At 35.5% G+C, this 15,796-nt stretch overlaps 2 protein-coding genes across 2 annotated transcripts; both read left to right on the top strand.

The window, feature by feature from the left end:
- The first annotated feature begins 9,512 nt into the window (after positions 1-9,512).
- On the top strand, positions 9,513-10,563 carry LOC131025739 (germin-like protein subfamily 1 member 20). The gene is made up of 2 exons (XM_057955527.1): positions 9,513-9,664; positions 9,774-10,563. Exons 1-2 carry the CDS (start codon positions 9,541-9,543, stop codon positions 10,340-10,342), a joined length of 693 nt encoding a protein of 230 aa, XP_057811510.1. The 5' UTR covers positions 9,513-9,540; the 3' UTR covers positions 10,343-10,563.
- Positions 10,564-14,987: 4,424 nt separating this feature from the next.
- On the top strand, positions 14,988-15,437 carry LOC131008302 (germin-like protein subfamily 1 member 20). Its single transcript, XM_057935191.1, has 2 exons — positions 14,988-15,139; positions 15,205-15,437. The coding sequence occupies exons 1-2, from the start codon at positions 15,016-15,018 to the stop codon at positions 15,435-15,437; spliced, it is 357 nt and encodes a 118-aa protein (XP_057791174.1). The 5' UTR covers positions 14,988-15,015.
- Positions 15,438-15,796: the final 359 nt, after the last annotated feature.

Below are 15,796 nucleotides of genomic sequence, written 5' to 3'. Positions count from 1 at the left end.
GACCATGTGGTCTTTAGTAAAAAAAATTGCAACCAAATAATGCCAGATCTGCAATGAATTAAATATGGGGCTGTTTTATTTTGGAAGGGAAAGTTCTCACAGACCATAATGCAGGATGACACTGATACCAGTTGATCCAAGACTACCGCTCAAGTTTCAACGGCAGCAGTTCCCTATTATTGTTTCTTATGCAATGACTATAAACAAAAGTCAAGGTCAATCACTCTCTCATGTGGGTTTATTTTCGAATAGGCCTGTTTTTAGTCATAGTCAGTTTTATGTAGCTATTTCTAGAGTTACAAGTCGAAGGAGTCTGAAAATCTTGATGTGTAATGAAGACAAAGTAGATTATTAATTCTACAAATGTTGTATATAAAGAAGTGTTCCAAAATTTATAATAATAAGATAACAAGTTTGCAATTGTCTTTTCATGTATTATTATTTTCACCTTTATTTTTAAGTAATTTAAAATGTTAGTCTTAAATATATTTTAGCAGTAACATAATTGGTATAACAATTGTATAATAAAATATTTTTAAAATCATTTATTTTAGAGATTATACAAAAATGTCTTTCAGAATGTTACAATAAAATGCTTATTTTGTTCGATGTCTTACTTAATCAGGTATAGACATCCTATGAACTTTTACGCAAATGGATGAATTTTAAAATAAGTTATGATATTTTTTATTATTTTATATCTTTATTTTAATTTTAATAACTTTCAACAAAAATATATTCATATTTCTTTTAAAAAATTAGTTAAGCAAAACCAAATTTAACAACATATGTAATCCCGTGCATCGCACGGGTAAAACACTAGTTTAATTGCAAATTGCACCCGCGTTGACTACCACCTTGATCGGTGGTGACGTGGCTGTCAGATTTTGTTGACGTGGACGATTTTCCGATATAGGAATACTATAATTAAAAATAAATAAAAAAAATGAAGAAGAAATCTCGGTCTTCTTCTCCGCTCGAGCACAGAGAGATCTCCGCCGCCTCACCGCCATCTTCCATCCTCCATCTTCGCCCCTTTCCCTGAATCTCCATCTTCCATCTCCGACTCGCCGAGATCCAACTGCCGCCTCACCTGCTATCCTCCATCTTCCATCTCCGCCCATTTCCCTTCCATCTTCCATCTCCGAATCGCCGAGATCCATCCACCGCCTCACCGCCATCCTCCATCCTCCCTCTTTGCCCTTTTCCCTGAATCTCCATCTTTCATCTCCGACTCGCCGAGATCCATCCGCTGTCTCACCTGCCATCCTCCAACTTCCATCTCCGCTCCTTTCCTTGAATCTCCATCTTCCATCTCCGACTGGCCACTGCCAGCCACCACAACATCAACGCCACCCCCAAATTAAACCCTAGATCATCTTGCATAAGGGGAAATCCCCAAATCTGCAAATCTCTCGTCCCTACACCAATTTTCAAGGTCAAGCAAAAACAATTGCTCACCCCCTTCATCCAAGAGGCGCGACGACCCCGAGCAGGCCGTTGGATCCCGCCGCTGCATCCACCGCGATGACGCCCTCTACCAGGCCACTGAGGATCAGCAAGGCCTGTACGATTTTTTCATTTTACCAGGCGAACAACGGGTTTGACCTTCTTCTCCTTGCGCTCGTCGTCGGGTGGATCGTCGGCTTGCAGAATTGGAAAGATGGGTTTTAGGTGGGGTTGAGAGGGGAGGTGGATCGTTGGCTTGCAGAGTTCTGGCATCTTCCATTTTCTTTTCTTTTTTTTTTTTATGAAATTTTTAAGAGTAATGCCATGTCAAAAATAAGTTTGTATTGTGGAGCCACACGTGTATAAAAAATCCACGTGTAATGCCATGTATGTTAAATACTGTCCACGTTATCGCCGGTCAAACTTAAAAGTAATCGGAATTTTTGCCGTGTGTAATTTACAGTTAAATTAAAAGGTGGTGTATTCTGGGGCTATTTTTGAAGGTCATGTGCAATATGCAAATCTGGTGAAAGTTCGTGTATTTTCCGGCTATTAACCCTAGTTTATAAGGTTATTTGGCTGCTGTAATAGCTGGGATTCTCTATTGAGTCTATTTCACCTTTTGGTATTCCAACCCAACCGTATTCTACATTTATTTTTCTATATTTATTTATTCTTTAATTTTTTTTCTATGTTTTAGTTAGTTTAATTTTGTAATTGTTGATTATTTTCCAAAAATAAAAATAAAAATGTAATTGTTGATTAGGGATTATGGTTACTCTATTTAATTTTTTGGTGTCCCATTCATGTTCTACTTCCAATTTTTCAATTTTTCTTTTCACTTATAGTAATTAGTTGTGTTTTAGTTCAATTGTGTGATTGTGAATTGGAGTTTATACTCAATTATTATTATACTCAATTTGGATATCATACGTACTTTATTTTTTAGCATATAAAATGAATTTGTTAGTAAGTAATTGATTATTAAAGTTCATTATTTTATAATTAGGATATATAAGTTTTTAAGCTTTAACGTTTAGTGATAAAGGTTAATTAGGATTTATTAAATTATAAATATATTAAACTTCAAACTATACCCGCTTTATCAAAAATATCTTAAACTATTAAAAATATTTTGAAAACCCCCTAACTATTAGGTTTGTATCGAAAATGTCCTGCATCCATTTTTCGGTCTCCAGAATCATGACGTGGTTATATTTTATTGTTTTAAATGACAATACACAAAACGATGTCATTTATGCCATATCACTTAAAAATCGACGTCGTCTTATGCCATTTCAGTTGATTCAAATCGCGTTGAAGGTCCGTTTATTCAACGTCGACTTAATTTCTTAAATGATATGACATAAACGACGTAGTTTTGTGTCATTTCATTAAAGCATAAAATATAAATTACATGGTGACATTCGGCGAGCCACATCATGATTCTGGAGATAGGAAAATGAACGAGGGACATTTTTTATGGGGGTATTGACCTGTAAATACTCGATTTTTTTTTTCATTTGTTGGTTTGCACCCCAAATTTAAAATATGCCTATAAATACCTGAACTTTTTTTTTCCTTTCTGATTTTGCACGGGACAAATTTTTACCCCCAAATCGTTGCTGACGTGATAGTCGAATTGAGAGGGAAGTTTGAAGTGCATAATGAAGCCGATAAATTTGAAGTCAATATGACATGTAATTGTAGGTTTTGGAATGTCAATTCCATTGTCCTGCCAGCAACAAATTGGAAGTAAAAATTCATCGGGTGCAAAATCAGAAAGAATACAAAGTTTAGGTATTTATAGGTAGATTTTAAAATTGGGGTGCAAAATTAGAAAATGGGAAAATTTTGAGTATTTATAGGCCAATACCCCTTTTTGTACAAACCTAATTGTTTGGTGTTTTTAAAATTATTTCTCACTATTTGGAACATTTTGATTAAACAGTTGTAGTTTGAGGTTTAATATAATATTTATTTTATATTAAATAATAATTATTATTATTATTATTTTTGTAATAAATATTACTTCATCCGTCTACGAAATAAGTACTCATATTTTCTTTTTTGTCCGTTCACTAAATGAGTACTCATTTATCTTTTTGGTAAGTGTATCCCACATAACTCACTCACAATAAAAATGGATCTCTTATTTTACTCACGCACACTTAATTAATTTTTTAAAACTCGTGTCATTTTCAAATGAATACTCATTTCGTGGAGGAGGGAGAATTAACATAATGAGGTCAATATGGGACACGGGTATGACAAAGAAATATCGGGTTAGGATCCAAAGCGGCTTTAGATATCAAGCCAAATTAGCAGGTTCGTAGCATTTACGGCATTCAACATTTTTGAAGCTGTTTACATAGATAGGTATAGAGGCATTGGATTTTTGGAAGCTGCTATCACAGATTGGGATAGAGTTGTGTTCGAACAAGTTCATACGTAAAGGTTTAAGTAATTATTTTGGCTTAATTCAAAAAAGAGTAATATTTTTAGCCATGGCGAAAACGAAAATTTAACTAACAACATCACTTTCATATTCAAAGCAAGGAATTAAACATAATTCAGATCAGCAAAATAAATTAAATGTCTTTGAGAGTCTCAAAATGAAGCAGCTGCATATATATATATATAGAGAGAGAGGTGGCTACCATGAGAGAATTAAAATAAGAAATAAGAGCAATTTTTAATGTATGAATTTATGTAGAACACGTATGAATTCGCTGTATAAAGGTATGAATTGTGAAAAATAAATTTTTGCTACCTTTGGGATTCGAACTCAAGACCATAAATCCATCTAACATGATTACGAATCAACCGTAGATCTTGATGATCTAAGGGCTGAAAATGATTCTTATTTTATATCTTAACAAATGCTCTTATTTTAGCAATTCCCTATATATATATATATATATATATATATATAGAGAGAGAGAGAGAGAGAGAGAGAGAGAGAGAGAGAGAGAGAGAGAGAGAGAGAGAGAGAGAGAGAGAGAGAATGGATCAAGTTAAACAGAGAATTATTATATATTTCATTTTGAACAAGTCTATACATTTTACGAACAGATCAACATAACTAACGAATAGATGTATTTAGTAAAAAAGAGAAAAACTCGCCACCAGCAGGATTCGAACTCGGGGCAAATTGTTGTTCATGCGGTACATTGATTTGTCCGTAAAAATTGTAAATTTGTTCGTTTTTTATTTCACGAATTCTCTATTCTCTAAATATTTAGCATTCTCTTTTTAACTTCTATATATATATATTCTTCATGGGAATAGTCAAATGAAGCAGCAGCTGATCATATATATCGATCTGAATATTCTGCATGGGAATAGTCAAATAAGTAATTGGCAAGGGTATAAGTTTAAGAACATATATCATAACCTTAATTAATTATTGGGAAAAAGTGTTCCAACCACACACACATACACATATATAGATATAGAGACGGGATCATGTAATATTCACTCCCCTCATAGTATATAGGTCTAAATTTGAATCACTAAGAGCGCGACACGTGCCAGATGCCTCCCAAGACCTTTCAAAATCTTTCAAGGCAAAAAACACGAAGGGATAAAATAGGAATTTTTGAAAATATATATGCACACACACACACACACACACACATATATATATATATATATATATATATTACTGAAAATTCATTTTTTTTTCCGTGACCGCCGTCAAAATTATGTATATAATTGAACACAAATATGCACAATGTTGAATAGAAATATTATGTTTGAATGATTGGGTCCGTGATGGATAACTTGATCCGCACTTTAATCATGCAATTGAGTATTTATCACTTCAAAGTTGGATGAATTATTCAATCACTCTCCAATCTTATCAATTTCATCTATCATATCCAACGTGTCGAACGCTCTTTAGAAAATTAAAGTTAGCTTTAATATTAGGTTGAATGACATAGCTGACCAAGATATAACCATCAAGATCATGTGATCATATTTAAAATTGTGTTAATATGTCATTCGCTTTACATACTATATTATTAAGAAGTGAATAATATTCCGCCAGATTTCTACTTTTATTCCTCATGAAATAATAAATATGTCAGGTAATATGAAAATTTAATTAAGATTCGAATGTTCAATTACATTGAAAAATACCACATCTTGTACACGTCTAAACTGTGACGTTTGATTGTTTCAATTAAGCAAGAATGGTTTGATCTCTCTATTACATTGGCAAGTAATTAAGGTTGCAAAGAGAATGTATCAATAAACCCTGCATATTGTATCAATAAATTCTGCATATTGCAAAACAGAATACTGCAAATTATAAAATCGAACCATGCATCTCGTATTAGTGAAGCTTGCAAAAAAAAAGAAGGGGGGTGGGTGGTGGGAGGTGGGGTGGGCAAAAGTGGGGTGGATGGGGCAAAAAAAATAAGATTTATCGCATTCTTGTATGTCAAGTTATGCAGGTTTATGTGTAATAATATGCATGGAAAATATGTAAGTTTTAGAAATCTAAAAAAAAAAAAATATTATTATTATTATTATTATTATTATTATTATTATTATTATTATTTTTAATATTCAATTTTTTTTTATGGTTTTACTCCTGCACATATTTTTCCGTGGAAGGCTTCTGCCACATGTCACTCTTCTAGCGCGCCACATGGAGAAATTATGTGGTTATTATTTGGATCTATATGATAATTAAGGCCCAATTGGTTAAGGTTAATCATAAATTAAGAACCCTTATTATTTCTAAAATAGGAAATGCACCACTTTCGTTGGGACAGCCCAAAAAGGAATACGCACCACTTTCGTTGGGACATAGGAAGTATTACCTAAGGGAAGGAGATCAATATATGATCCACTCCCTATGTATATATGAAGAAATGCTTCAAATGAGTTCAGGTATATATTGTACTATAAGAATCATTTTTGGCGCTTAGATCGTGAAGAACTACGATGAATTCATTATTTTACTAAACAAAGTCTCGTAGTTTAGGGTTTGAATCCCATAGGTGGCGAATTCTTTTTTTTTTTTTTTTTTTGTAAATTTATAATTTTTACAATGAATTCATAATGTTTAATAACAGCGCTGCATGACGCAACTGCTACCACGTCACTCATCCACTTACACACTGAACGACACCGAATCTAGAGCATGAGCAGTTACCGAGCCATCGGACCACCACCGAGCCACAAAGCACCCATTGTGATGTGTACATAGGGTTGTAAATGAGCCGAATACTAGCAGACTCGAGCTCGACTTGTTTCAATATTTGAATATTCAAGCTCAGTTCGATCTCGGCTTGTGTGATACTTGATAATATCGAATTCGAGCTTAAGCTCGGCTCGTTAGATGTTTGTACACATTTTTCGAACTCATTAAAAATTTAGAATTTTTTTCTTAATTAATGCGAACAGGTTCACAAATATGTTCGTGAACAATCAAATTCGAACATATTTGCGAGCTTTACGAGCAGAGTGTTGTCATGCTCGAGCGCGGCTCGTTTATTATCGAATCAAGCCCCGAACAAGTTTTTTTCGAGCTGAATCTCAAATAGTTTGCGAGTAGCTCTGTTTATTTACAGTTGCACATGCCCAAACCATGACCTCGTAGGAAAATGGGCTAGCCATTTTATGACTAACACAAAATTCCTATTAGGGGGACCATAGTGGTCCACACTTGATTATCCTATTCTAAAGAGACAACACTTATAAATGACTTTGGAGACTTTTACTTTTTCAATGTGGATACTTAATTCTCCCACATTCCCAAACTTATCAGATTGCGTTTAATTGCTTCTCAAACACCAATCTTTATGCATTAATTATTCATTCATTACAATTTATGAATGAACAATTAAATACATTAAATTTATGTGATCGAGACGTAGATTCTAAATTTATGATTAAGTCTCGATGATTCCAAACAAATCGATCATAATTAATTATGGATTTACCACCATTAATAAATATTTTTTTCCCCAACATTTATATTATGTCTTCATTATACTTCGTCTTTAGCAATGAGTATATAAAATCAATTTCATATTGTTAGACTATATATATAAAGGGTTAATAGCCGAAAAATACATGAACTTTCACGAAATTTGCAAATTGCACATGACCTTCAAAAATAGCCCAGAATACATCACCTTTTAATTTTGTTGCAAATTGCACATGCGTTGACCACCACCTTGATCGGTGTTGACGTGGCACCGAAATTTTCAGACGTGGACTCACCGGCATTCAAAACGACGTCGTTTTGAATGAGTATAATTTTTTTTAAAGGAAAAAAATGTGAAAATCAAAATTAAGCCCTAATTCATCTTCACCGGCAGCATCTCCCTCATCCCTTCCACTAGCCGCCTGCCTCAGTTCACCACCACCACTCAAGTTCGTCGCCGGCCGCCGCTCGCCTCCGCCCTCCTCGCCACAAGACGTGCGCGCCTCCGGCCCCTGCTCTATTCAGCAGCCGCGTCACCTCCAATTTACAGACGTCGCCGCTGCGCTGCTATTTCCGCGCCGCCGCCGTCTTTTTCCATCAGTAAAACGCCGACAGCCTCTACCGGGTTCCACCACCACCGCTCAGGCCAGCAGCATAGCGCGGCCTTATTTCCAGCCGCCGCCTTCCACCACCACGCCACGAACTTCTCAGTTTACCATAGATTTACCAAGTTTGCAAAACCCCCAAATCCCCCACCGAGCCCTAGATCTTCGCCAGCGACTCCACCGCCCCGTGCAATCGACGTCGCAACAACCAACCTCTACATCTGCGCCGCGGCTGTAAGTTTTGGTCTTTGATTTTCTTTGGCAAAACGATGGTGGTGGAATTTTTGTAGTGGTGGTTATGGTGGAGGTGAGGGAAAACGGTAGTTGCGGTGGTTGTGGTTGTGTTTCGAAGCGGCGGAGTCACGTTGCTCAGCCTTTGAATCGGAAGGGGAAGTCGGTGATGGCTCGCCGGATTCTGGAAATGTTGATGGCGGCGCGGCGGACCGCCTAGAGCAGGAAGAAGGCTCGCCGGAAAAGAAAGGATTTTTTTTTCTTTTTTTTTTAAATTCTTCAAAATATCAAAACGACGTCGTTTTGCCCACGTGGCTTGCCAGCATGTAAAAAAAGCCACGTGGCTGTCTATGTCATCGTCGGTCAAACTTAAGAGTTGCCGGAATTTTCGCCGTGTGCAATTTGCAACAAAATTAAACGGTGATGTATTCTGAGGCTATTTTTGAAGGTCATGTGCAATTTGCAAATTTTGTGAAAGTTCGTGTATTTTTCGGCTATTAATCCATATATAAAATCAATTTCATATTGGAAGACTATAACATCAATTTCATATTGTGGAAGCTCGATCGATCAAAGTCAATAATAACTTTAAATCATATACCCTTTGCTAGCTCCTGCTGTATGTTATGAGAGATATACAAGAGGAATTAGCTAGAAGAAGAAAATTCCAAGCACGTTGTAAAAAGTTATGTTCACAGTTTAATCGATTGAAGATTAAATGAAGAAGTCTATATAAAAATGATTATTATATATTAAAAATATGAAATATTGTAATAGGTTTTAATATATAATAGGCATGATTATAAAATAACAGGAAGCTAATGGTAAAAAAATTGAAATAAATAAATTAAAGATGAAGAGGCACTCTTGTGTGCACCCGGGTGCAAAATGATACTAACACTTACACTAAATGACACTGACACTGACACTGTCTTGAAATGACACTAACATTATTTTGTTTTACAAATGACACTATCATGTAATGTAAATAACACTGTCACAAAATGACACTAACACTACATTAAAATGATACTATCATGTTATCGAAATGACACTGTACACCCGGATGCACAGGAGAATTTGTGAAAGATGAAAACTTAATGAGTAATATAAAAGGCTAGTTTTTTTTGTCCTATAAAAAGGGTGTTTTTCATACTAAGTTTTCCAACATAGAAGGCTAGTTTTTTGTCCTATAAAAAGGGTGTATTTCTCATGCTAAGTTTTCCAACACAGATTGAAGAAGAGACAAAGAAATAATTAGTGTGCGTGATTGAGTGGCGCACACACATATATATATATTATTATTAAATGAAGATGAGTTTTGGTTTGGGCACCATTGTTGTTATGTTGTGGTGGGCTTCGATTGCATATGCAGCTGATCCAAATCCTCTTCAAGATTTTTGCGTTGCTCTTCATGATAACATCTCTGATGGTAAATCGATCGTATTAATACTACGCTTATAGTAATAATTTATAAATGACAATATATATATATATATATATATATATATATATATATATGTATTTGTATTTGCATGTAGTTTTTGTAAATGGGAAATTTTGCAAGAACCCGAACAAGGTGGTTGCAAAGGATTTTCTTTTCGAGGGTCTAAACATCCCCGGAAATACATCCAATCAGTTCGGATTCATCGTGACTCCAGTGAACGTGAACCAGCTGCCAGGGCTCAACACTCTGGGCGTGTCACTGGCCCGCCTCGACTTTGCCAAATACGGTATCAACCCACCCCACACCCACCCGCGTGCTACCGAAGCCTTGTTCTTGTTGAAAGGCACTCTCTATGTTGGGTTCGTCACATCCAATCCCGCCGATCCTAACCAGAGGAATAAGCTCTTCGCTCAGTACTTGAAACCTGGAGACGTCTACGTGTTCCCACAAGGCCTCATCCATTTCCAGTTCAACGTCGGCAAGACCGAAGCCGTTGCATTTGCCGGTTTCGGCAGCCAGAATCCAGGGACAATAACCATCGCCAACGCTGTGTTCGGCTCAGACCCCAAAATTGACCCTATTGTGTTGGCGAAGGCCTTCCAGGTTGAGAAGAAGATCATCAAGTACCTCCAAGCCCAGTTTTGGCCCAACCTCACTTACTAAACTAAACATACACACATCAATATAATCTGTGTTGTGTTATTTAAAATTTTAATACAATAAAACAGTCTTTAACTTACTACAACTTGTTCACTTGGAAAGCTTTGTTCTAGTTTTTCAAATTATTTCCTCTGTCTCATTAGTGTCGTGCCATTACTTTTGAGCAAGAAAATTAAGAAAAGTGTAGTAATGTATAAAATAAGTTGTTGAAAAATATTTAAATATTATTTTAAGTGAATTGGTGTATAAAATGAGTTAGACCCTCTGTTAATTAATAACATTTTAAATGACTATGAAACATCTTCCTAAAGGGAGACAACAAGGATTTTAAGAAAAATTAATTGTATATATATTTGGTGAATGGAAAATGAATTTTATAAATTAGAAAAAATAATGGTAGTTGGTGGGGTTATTTTCGAAAGTGGTGGGTACATTAGTGATAACGTGTGTAAATATATAAGAATTATAAGGGTGATAGTTAGTGTAATTATTTTCAAAAATAGATTAAAAATATATTACGTGGATGGACGAAAATGAAAAAATAAAATGTTTTGTGGACGAAGGGAGTATATTAATTATTAAGAAGTGAATTACATTCGGCCAAATTTCTACTTTCTATTAGTCATGAAATAATAAATATATCAGGTAATATAAAAATTTAACTAAGATTCATATGTTCAATTAAGAGGGTGTTTGCCTGAGCTTATAAGCTGTTTATTTTTGGAGCTTAATTATAAGCTGTTTAGAAGCTTATTTTTGGAGCTTATAAGCTATTTAGGAGCTTATTTTGCCAAAGAACTTATAAGCTGCCAAAAAAATAAGTTCATCTACCCCAACTTATTTTTTTATAATCTCATATGCAACAATTTTTTTACAAATATTTTTCAACTATAATTAATTATTTTCATCATATATAATTTAATTTCATTTCTCTTCGATTCTCTCTAGCAAAAAAATTCTCTCTCTCTAGCTTATAAGCTCAATTATTCAAATACTTTGACAACTTATAAGCTCTTAAAAATGACATCTTATAAGTTCTTGAAACATCTTATAAGCTTCAAGTGCTTATAAGCTCTTTAAAATAAACTTAGCCAAACACCCTCTAAATTGAAAAACGCCACGTTTTGTACACGTGAAAACTGTGACGTTTGATAATGATTGTTTCAATTCAGCATGAATGGTTTGATCTCTCTATTACATTGGCAAGTAAAGGTTAAACAAAGAGAGTGAAAATAAGTTTATAAATTTACGAAAAGTGTTTTGACAAAACAAATTCATAAATAATTTGTAAGATGTGAAAATGAACTTTAATACTTTATAAGCTTCCAAAAAATAAGGTCCGAATCTATTTTACTTTTTCATGATCTTATAAGAAACAATAAATTTACAATAGTATCCTATTATAGTTTAATTGTGTCGTGATTGTTGATTGGAGTTTATTTAACTCAATTTGGATACACCATTATTTTTTAGCATTTAAATTCATTTTGTAAGTTAGTAATTAATTATTAAAATTGATTATTTTATAAGCAGCATATATAAGTCTTTAAGCTTTAATTTTCAGTGATAAAGTTTAATTAGGTTCTTTATCTAATATTGTAAATTTATCAAAAAAAAAAAAGTTTAATTAGGATCCAAAGCGGCTTACAATAAATGTTATTAACATAATGAGGTGAATGGGACACGGGCATGACTCATAAATGTGGGGATATAGGATCCAAAGCGGCTTTAAATATGAAGCCAAAGTAGCAGGTTCGTAATATTTACGGCATTCAACATTTTTGAAGCTGCTTGCATAGATAGGTATAGAGTTGTGTTCGAGGTTTAAGTAATATTTTTGGCTATGGCCAAAATGAAAATTTAACTAACTGACAAGGGTATGAGTTTTATAACATACCATATCCTTAATTAGTTATGGAGAAAAAGTGTTCTAATTACACACGCACACGATTAATTATGGTGAGAATGACTATTTTCGTGACAAATGAAAATAACAAATAAGTCGGTATAAAGTGTTCAATAAGAGCATCCACAATGCTTGCACCCATAGTAGGTGCAATAGAATGGGTCCCACTTCTATTGCACCCACTCCAACAATGGTATTGCACCCACTTGGGTGCAATAGATTTTATTTTATTTTTGAATTAGTTTTATTCTAGTTTCCATTTTACAATAATTAAGAAATTAAAATTTCATTGAATTAAAATTCAAATCATACATTGATAGAAATAAAAGAAATTAAAATTCAAATCCTACATTGCAATACAAGAAATTAAAATCCTAAATTACTTAAATTAAAACAAACATAAAATAAAAAATCCTAAAAATCTACGGGATGTTGTTTCGTTGCTTGATCTCTGCCACCTTGCACATGTGAAACGCCAATTCGTCGGGATTCATTTGAGGGGTGTCCCGGCTCATCAACATGCTATCGGCGAGGTCACGTTGAACTTGGGAGAACGTTTCCATTGCATTCACCATATTCGCCATGTACCCGAGAGCTTTTTGGTTATCCTCCGACGTCTCTTCGGCCTTTTTCTTGCCTTTCCGTTTGTCTCTCTTGGCCGCCTTTTGCCCTTGGGGCCGGGTGGAGATACTCGCGTCGCTGGAAGTCGTTGTGGGAAGACCGTCGGACCCCTTTGATCGTTTGTCCGAATGGACATCGGAGTGAACATCCTCGCCGAGACTTGCAAATTTCTTGGACTCGCGCAAGATCTTCCATGCATGCGGATACCGGAACGGAACACGGTACTCGGCTAGCCACATTGCCTATGCTTGCTCCAGGATTTGACCATCACTCATGCCTGATTTCCATTGATCGTGGCATTTTTTGTGCATGGCCTCAAACCTCTTCGCATCCTTCGACACCCGTTGAAAATGAGATTTGATTTGCGTGACGTCGCGTGAAATAGATCCTTGGGGCCTTTTAGCGTTGTATTCGGTGCAGAGGGAGCCCCAAAACTTCGCCCCTTTTTGGTCGACACCCACCACAGAGTCGTGGGTGTGCTCGCAATACAAACGGCAAATTAGCACCGTTTCTGGCGGATAATAGTTGCTACGTTTGGCCGCTGGCATAGAAGCAATCTCCTCCACGTCGGGATCGGGGTGGGCAACAACGGCAAAGCGGGGGTTCAAATTGGTGGCCGCCGCTTGAAAGGCATTGGATTCTTGCGTGAACGGCGAGAATCCTTGCCTGGAAGCATTTGATTCGCCGGGGGATGGATTTTGAGGGTGTTCACACCAATAGTTGCTCCAATCGCCTTCCATTGCTATTTGTTGAAATAATGTAGAAGATGAGGAGAATGGATGAATGAGGAGAATGGATTTTGAGGATGAAGAAGAAAATGAGGTTGTATATGTATATATAGAGGGGCTATAGAAATACAAAAAAAAAAAAGAAAAAACGCCAACGGAAAAAAAAAACGGCTACTGGATTCATTTTAAATTTTATTTTTTAGTTTTCCTTTTTTATTTTTTTGGTTCGAAAAGGGGCGCGTGTTTACACGCCCCCTCCTTCGCTCCCGTCTCCGCCGAGTGCGATGCATCGCCCCCTCCCCCCCTTCACACCCGGGTGCAGCAACGGCGCTGGGTGCGATAGGCCGGGTTCGATCCGGCCATCGCACCCAGCGATGCTGATGCTCTAAGCGATTTGTAATGTATGAATAGTCACAATTCAATTAATTGGTGAATTTTTTTGTCCTCTCTACAATTTGAACCCAAATTTGAATGATTATTCATGCAGCAACTCATTCAATCCTATATATATGCTTATATATATGAATTCTCATTCTCACAATACGTGACCATTCTTATTGGAACCATTTCCTATATATATATATATATATATATGAGAGAGAGAGAGAGAGAGAGAGACAGAGACAGAGACTCCATGTAGAATGCTATATATTTAGATAATGGAGAATGCGTGTGAATACATCAATAATTTCTCCGAATAAATCAACGTTCCATATGAATAGGCATTTTAGTCTGGGTTGATTTATTACTTTTCTCAATAAACTCTCGTGATCCAAGGTTTGAATCCCAAAGGTAGCAAACATTAGTATGTTTTTTTTTTTTGTAAATTTATAGTAATTTTTACAATGAATTTATAATGTTTTATAGCAAATTTATAGTATCTCATCAGGACCAGGACTCATGTCTCTATTTATATATAATATGTCTTCATAATACTAGAGTATGTCTTTAACAATGAGTAAATGAATAAATAAAATCAATTTTCATATTGGAAGACTATAAATTACGTGTGGCAGCTCGAAATGAATCAAAGTCAATAATAACTCTAAACTATATACACTTTGCTAGCTCCTGCTATACATTACGAGAGATATACAAGAGGCATTTAAAAGAAGAAAATTTGAAGCATGTTGTAAAAGTTATGTGCGTAGTAAGTTTAATCGATTGAAGATTAATTGAAGAAGTCTATATATAAATTATTGTTATATATTAAAAATATGAAAATTTATAATAGGTATGGTTATGAAGTAACAGGAAGCTGACGGTAAAAAATTGAAAGAAATAAATTAAAGATTTAAACTTAATGAGTAATGTCGAAAGCAAGTTTTTTGTTCTATAAAAAGGTTGTTTCGCATACTAAGAAGTAGAAGAGAAAAAGAAATACTAGGCGTGAGTGAGTGGCATACATATAAAAAATTAAAATGAAGATAAGTTTTGGTTTAGGTGCCATTATTGTTATGTTGTGGTGGGTTTCAATTGCATATGCTGCAGATCCCAGCCCTCTTCAAGATTTCTGCGTTGCTCTTCCTGATAACATCTCTGATGGTAAATCAATCGCATTAATAATTTATAAATGACAATTATATATATATATTTGCATTTGCATGTAGTTTTTGTGAATGGGAAGTTTTGCAAGAACCCGAACAAGGTGGTTGCAAAGGATTTTCTATTCGAGGGTCTAAACATCCCTGGAAACACATCCAATCAGTTCGGATCCATCGTGACTCCTGTGAGCGTGAACCAGCTGCCAGGGCTCAACACTTTGGGCGTGTCATCTCTTCCCCAGGAGATGCTAAAGAAATACCTAACCTATGCTAGCTGTTTAAATTCCAGCGTTGCATAATGCAGATCTGGACAAGCTGACTCAGGTTTATGCTAAGAGAATCATACATCAGTAAGCAAACTTAAGACTTGTGTTTTTCTCATGAGGGATAGATCCCATGTTTTCCATCCTTTTTATGAACCCCCACATCCCCTACACCAATCGCCTTAACTTCTCTCCAACACGACGTATGGTTGCTGGTTCCATGCATGCAATGGCGGGTGGCTGTTTCAGTAACACGAGGCTTTTGAAATTAATGCCACGGCCAACTTCTAAGGTGCCTTTTCGATCTGTCAAAGGATATAGTGAAGCTCTTTTCTGCTCGTGATTTCCCCTAGCCGCCTCCTCCGCGGTTATTAATGAGAAATCTACAAGTTTTG

This window comes from Salvia miltiorrhiza, chromosome 1, assembly GCF_028751815.1.
Source record: "Salvia miltiorrhiza cultivar Shanhuang (shh) chromosome 1, IMPLAD_Smil_shh, whole genome shotgun sequence".
NCBI classification, from domain to species: Eukaryota; Viridiplantae; Streptophyta; class Magnoliopsida; order Lamiales; family Lamiaceae; genus Salvia; species Salvia miltiorrhiza.
This window is presented reverse-complemented; position numbering and strand designations above follow the sequence as displayed.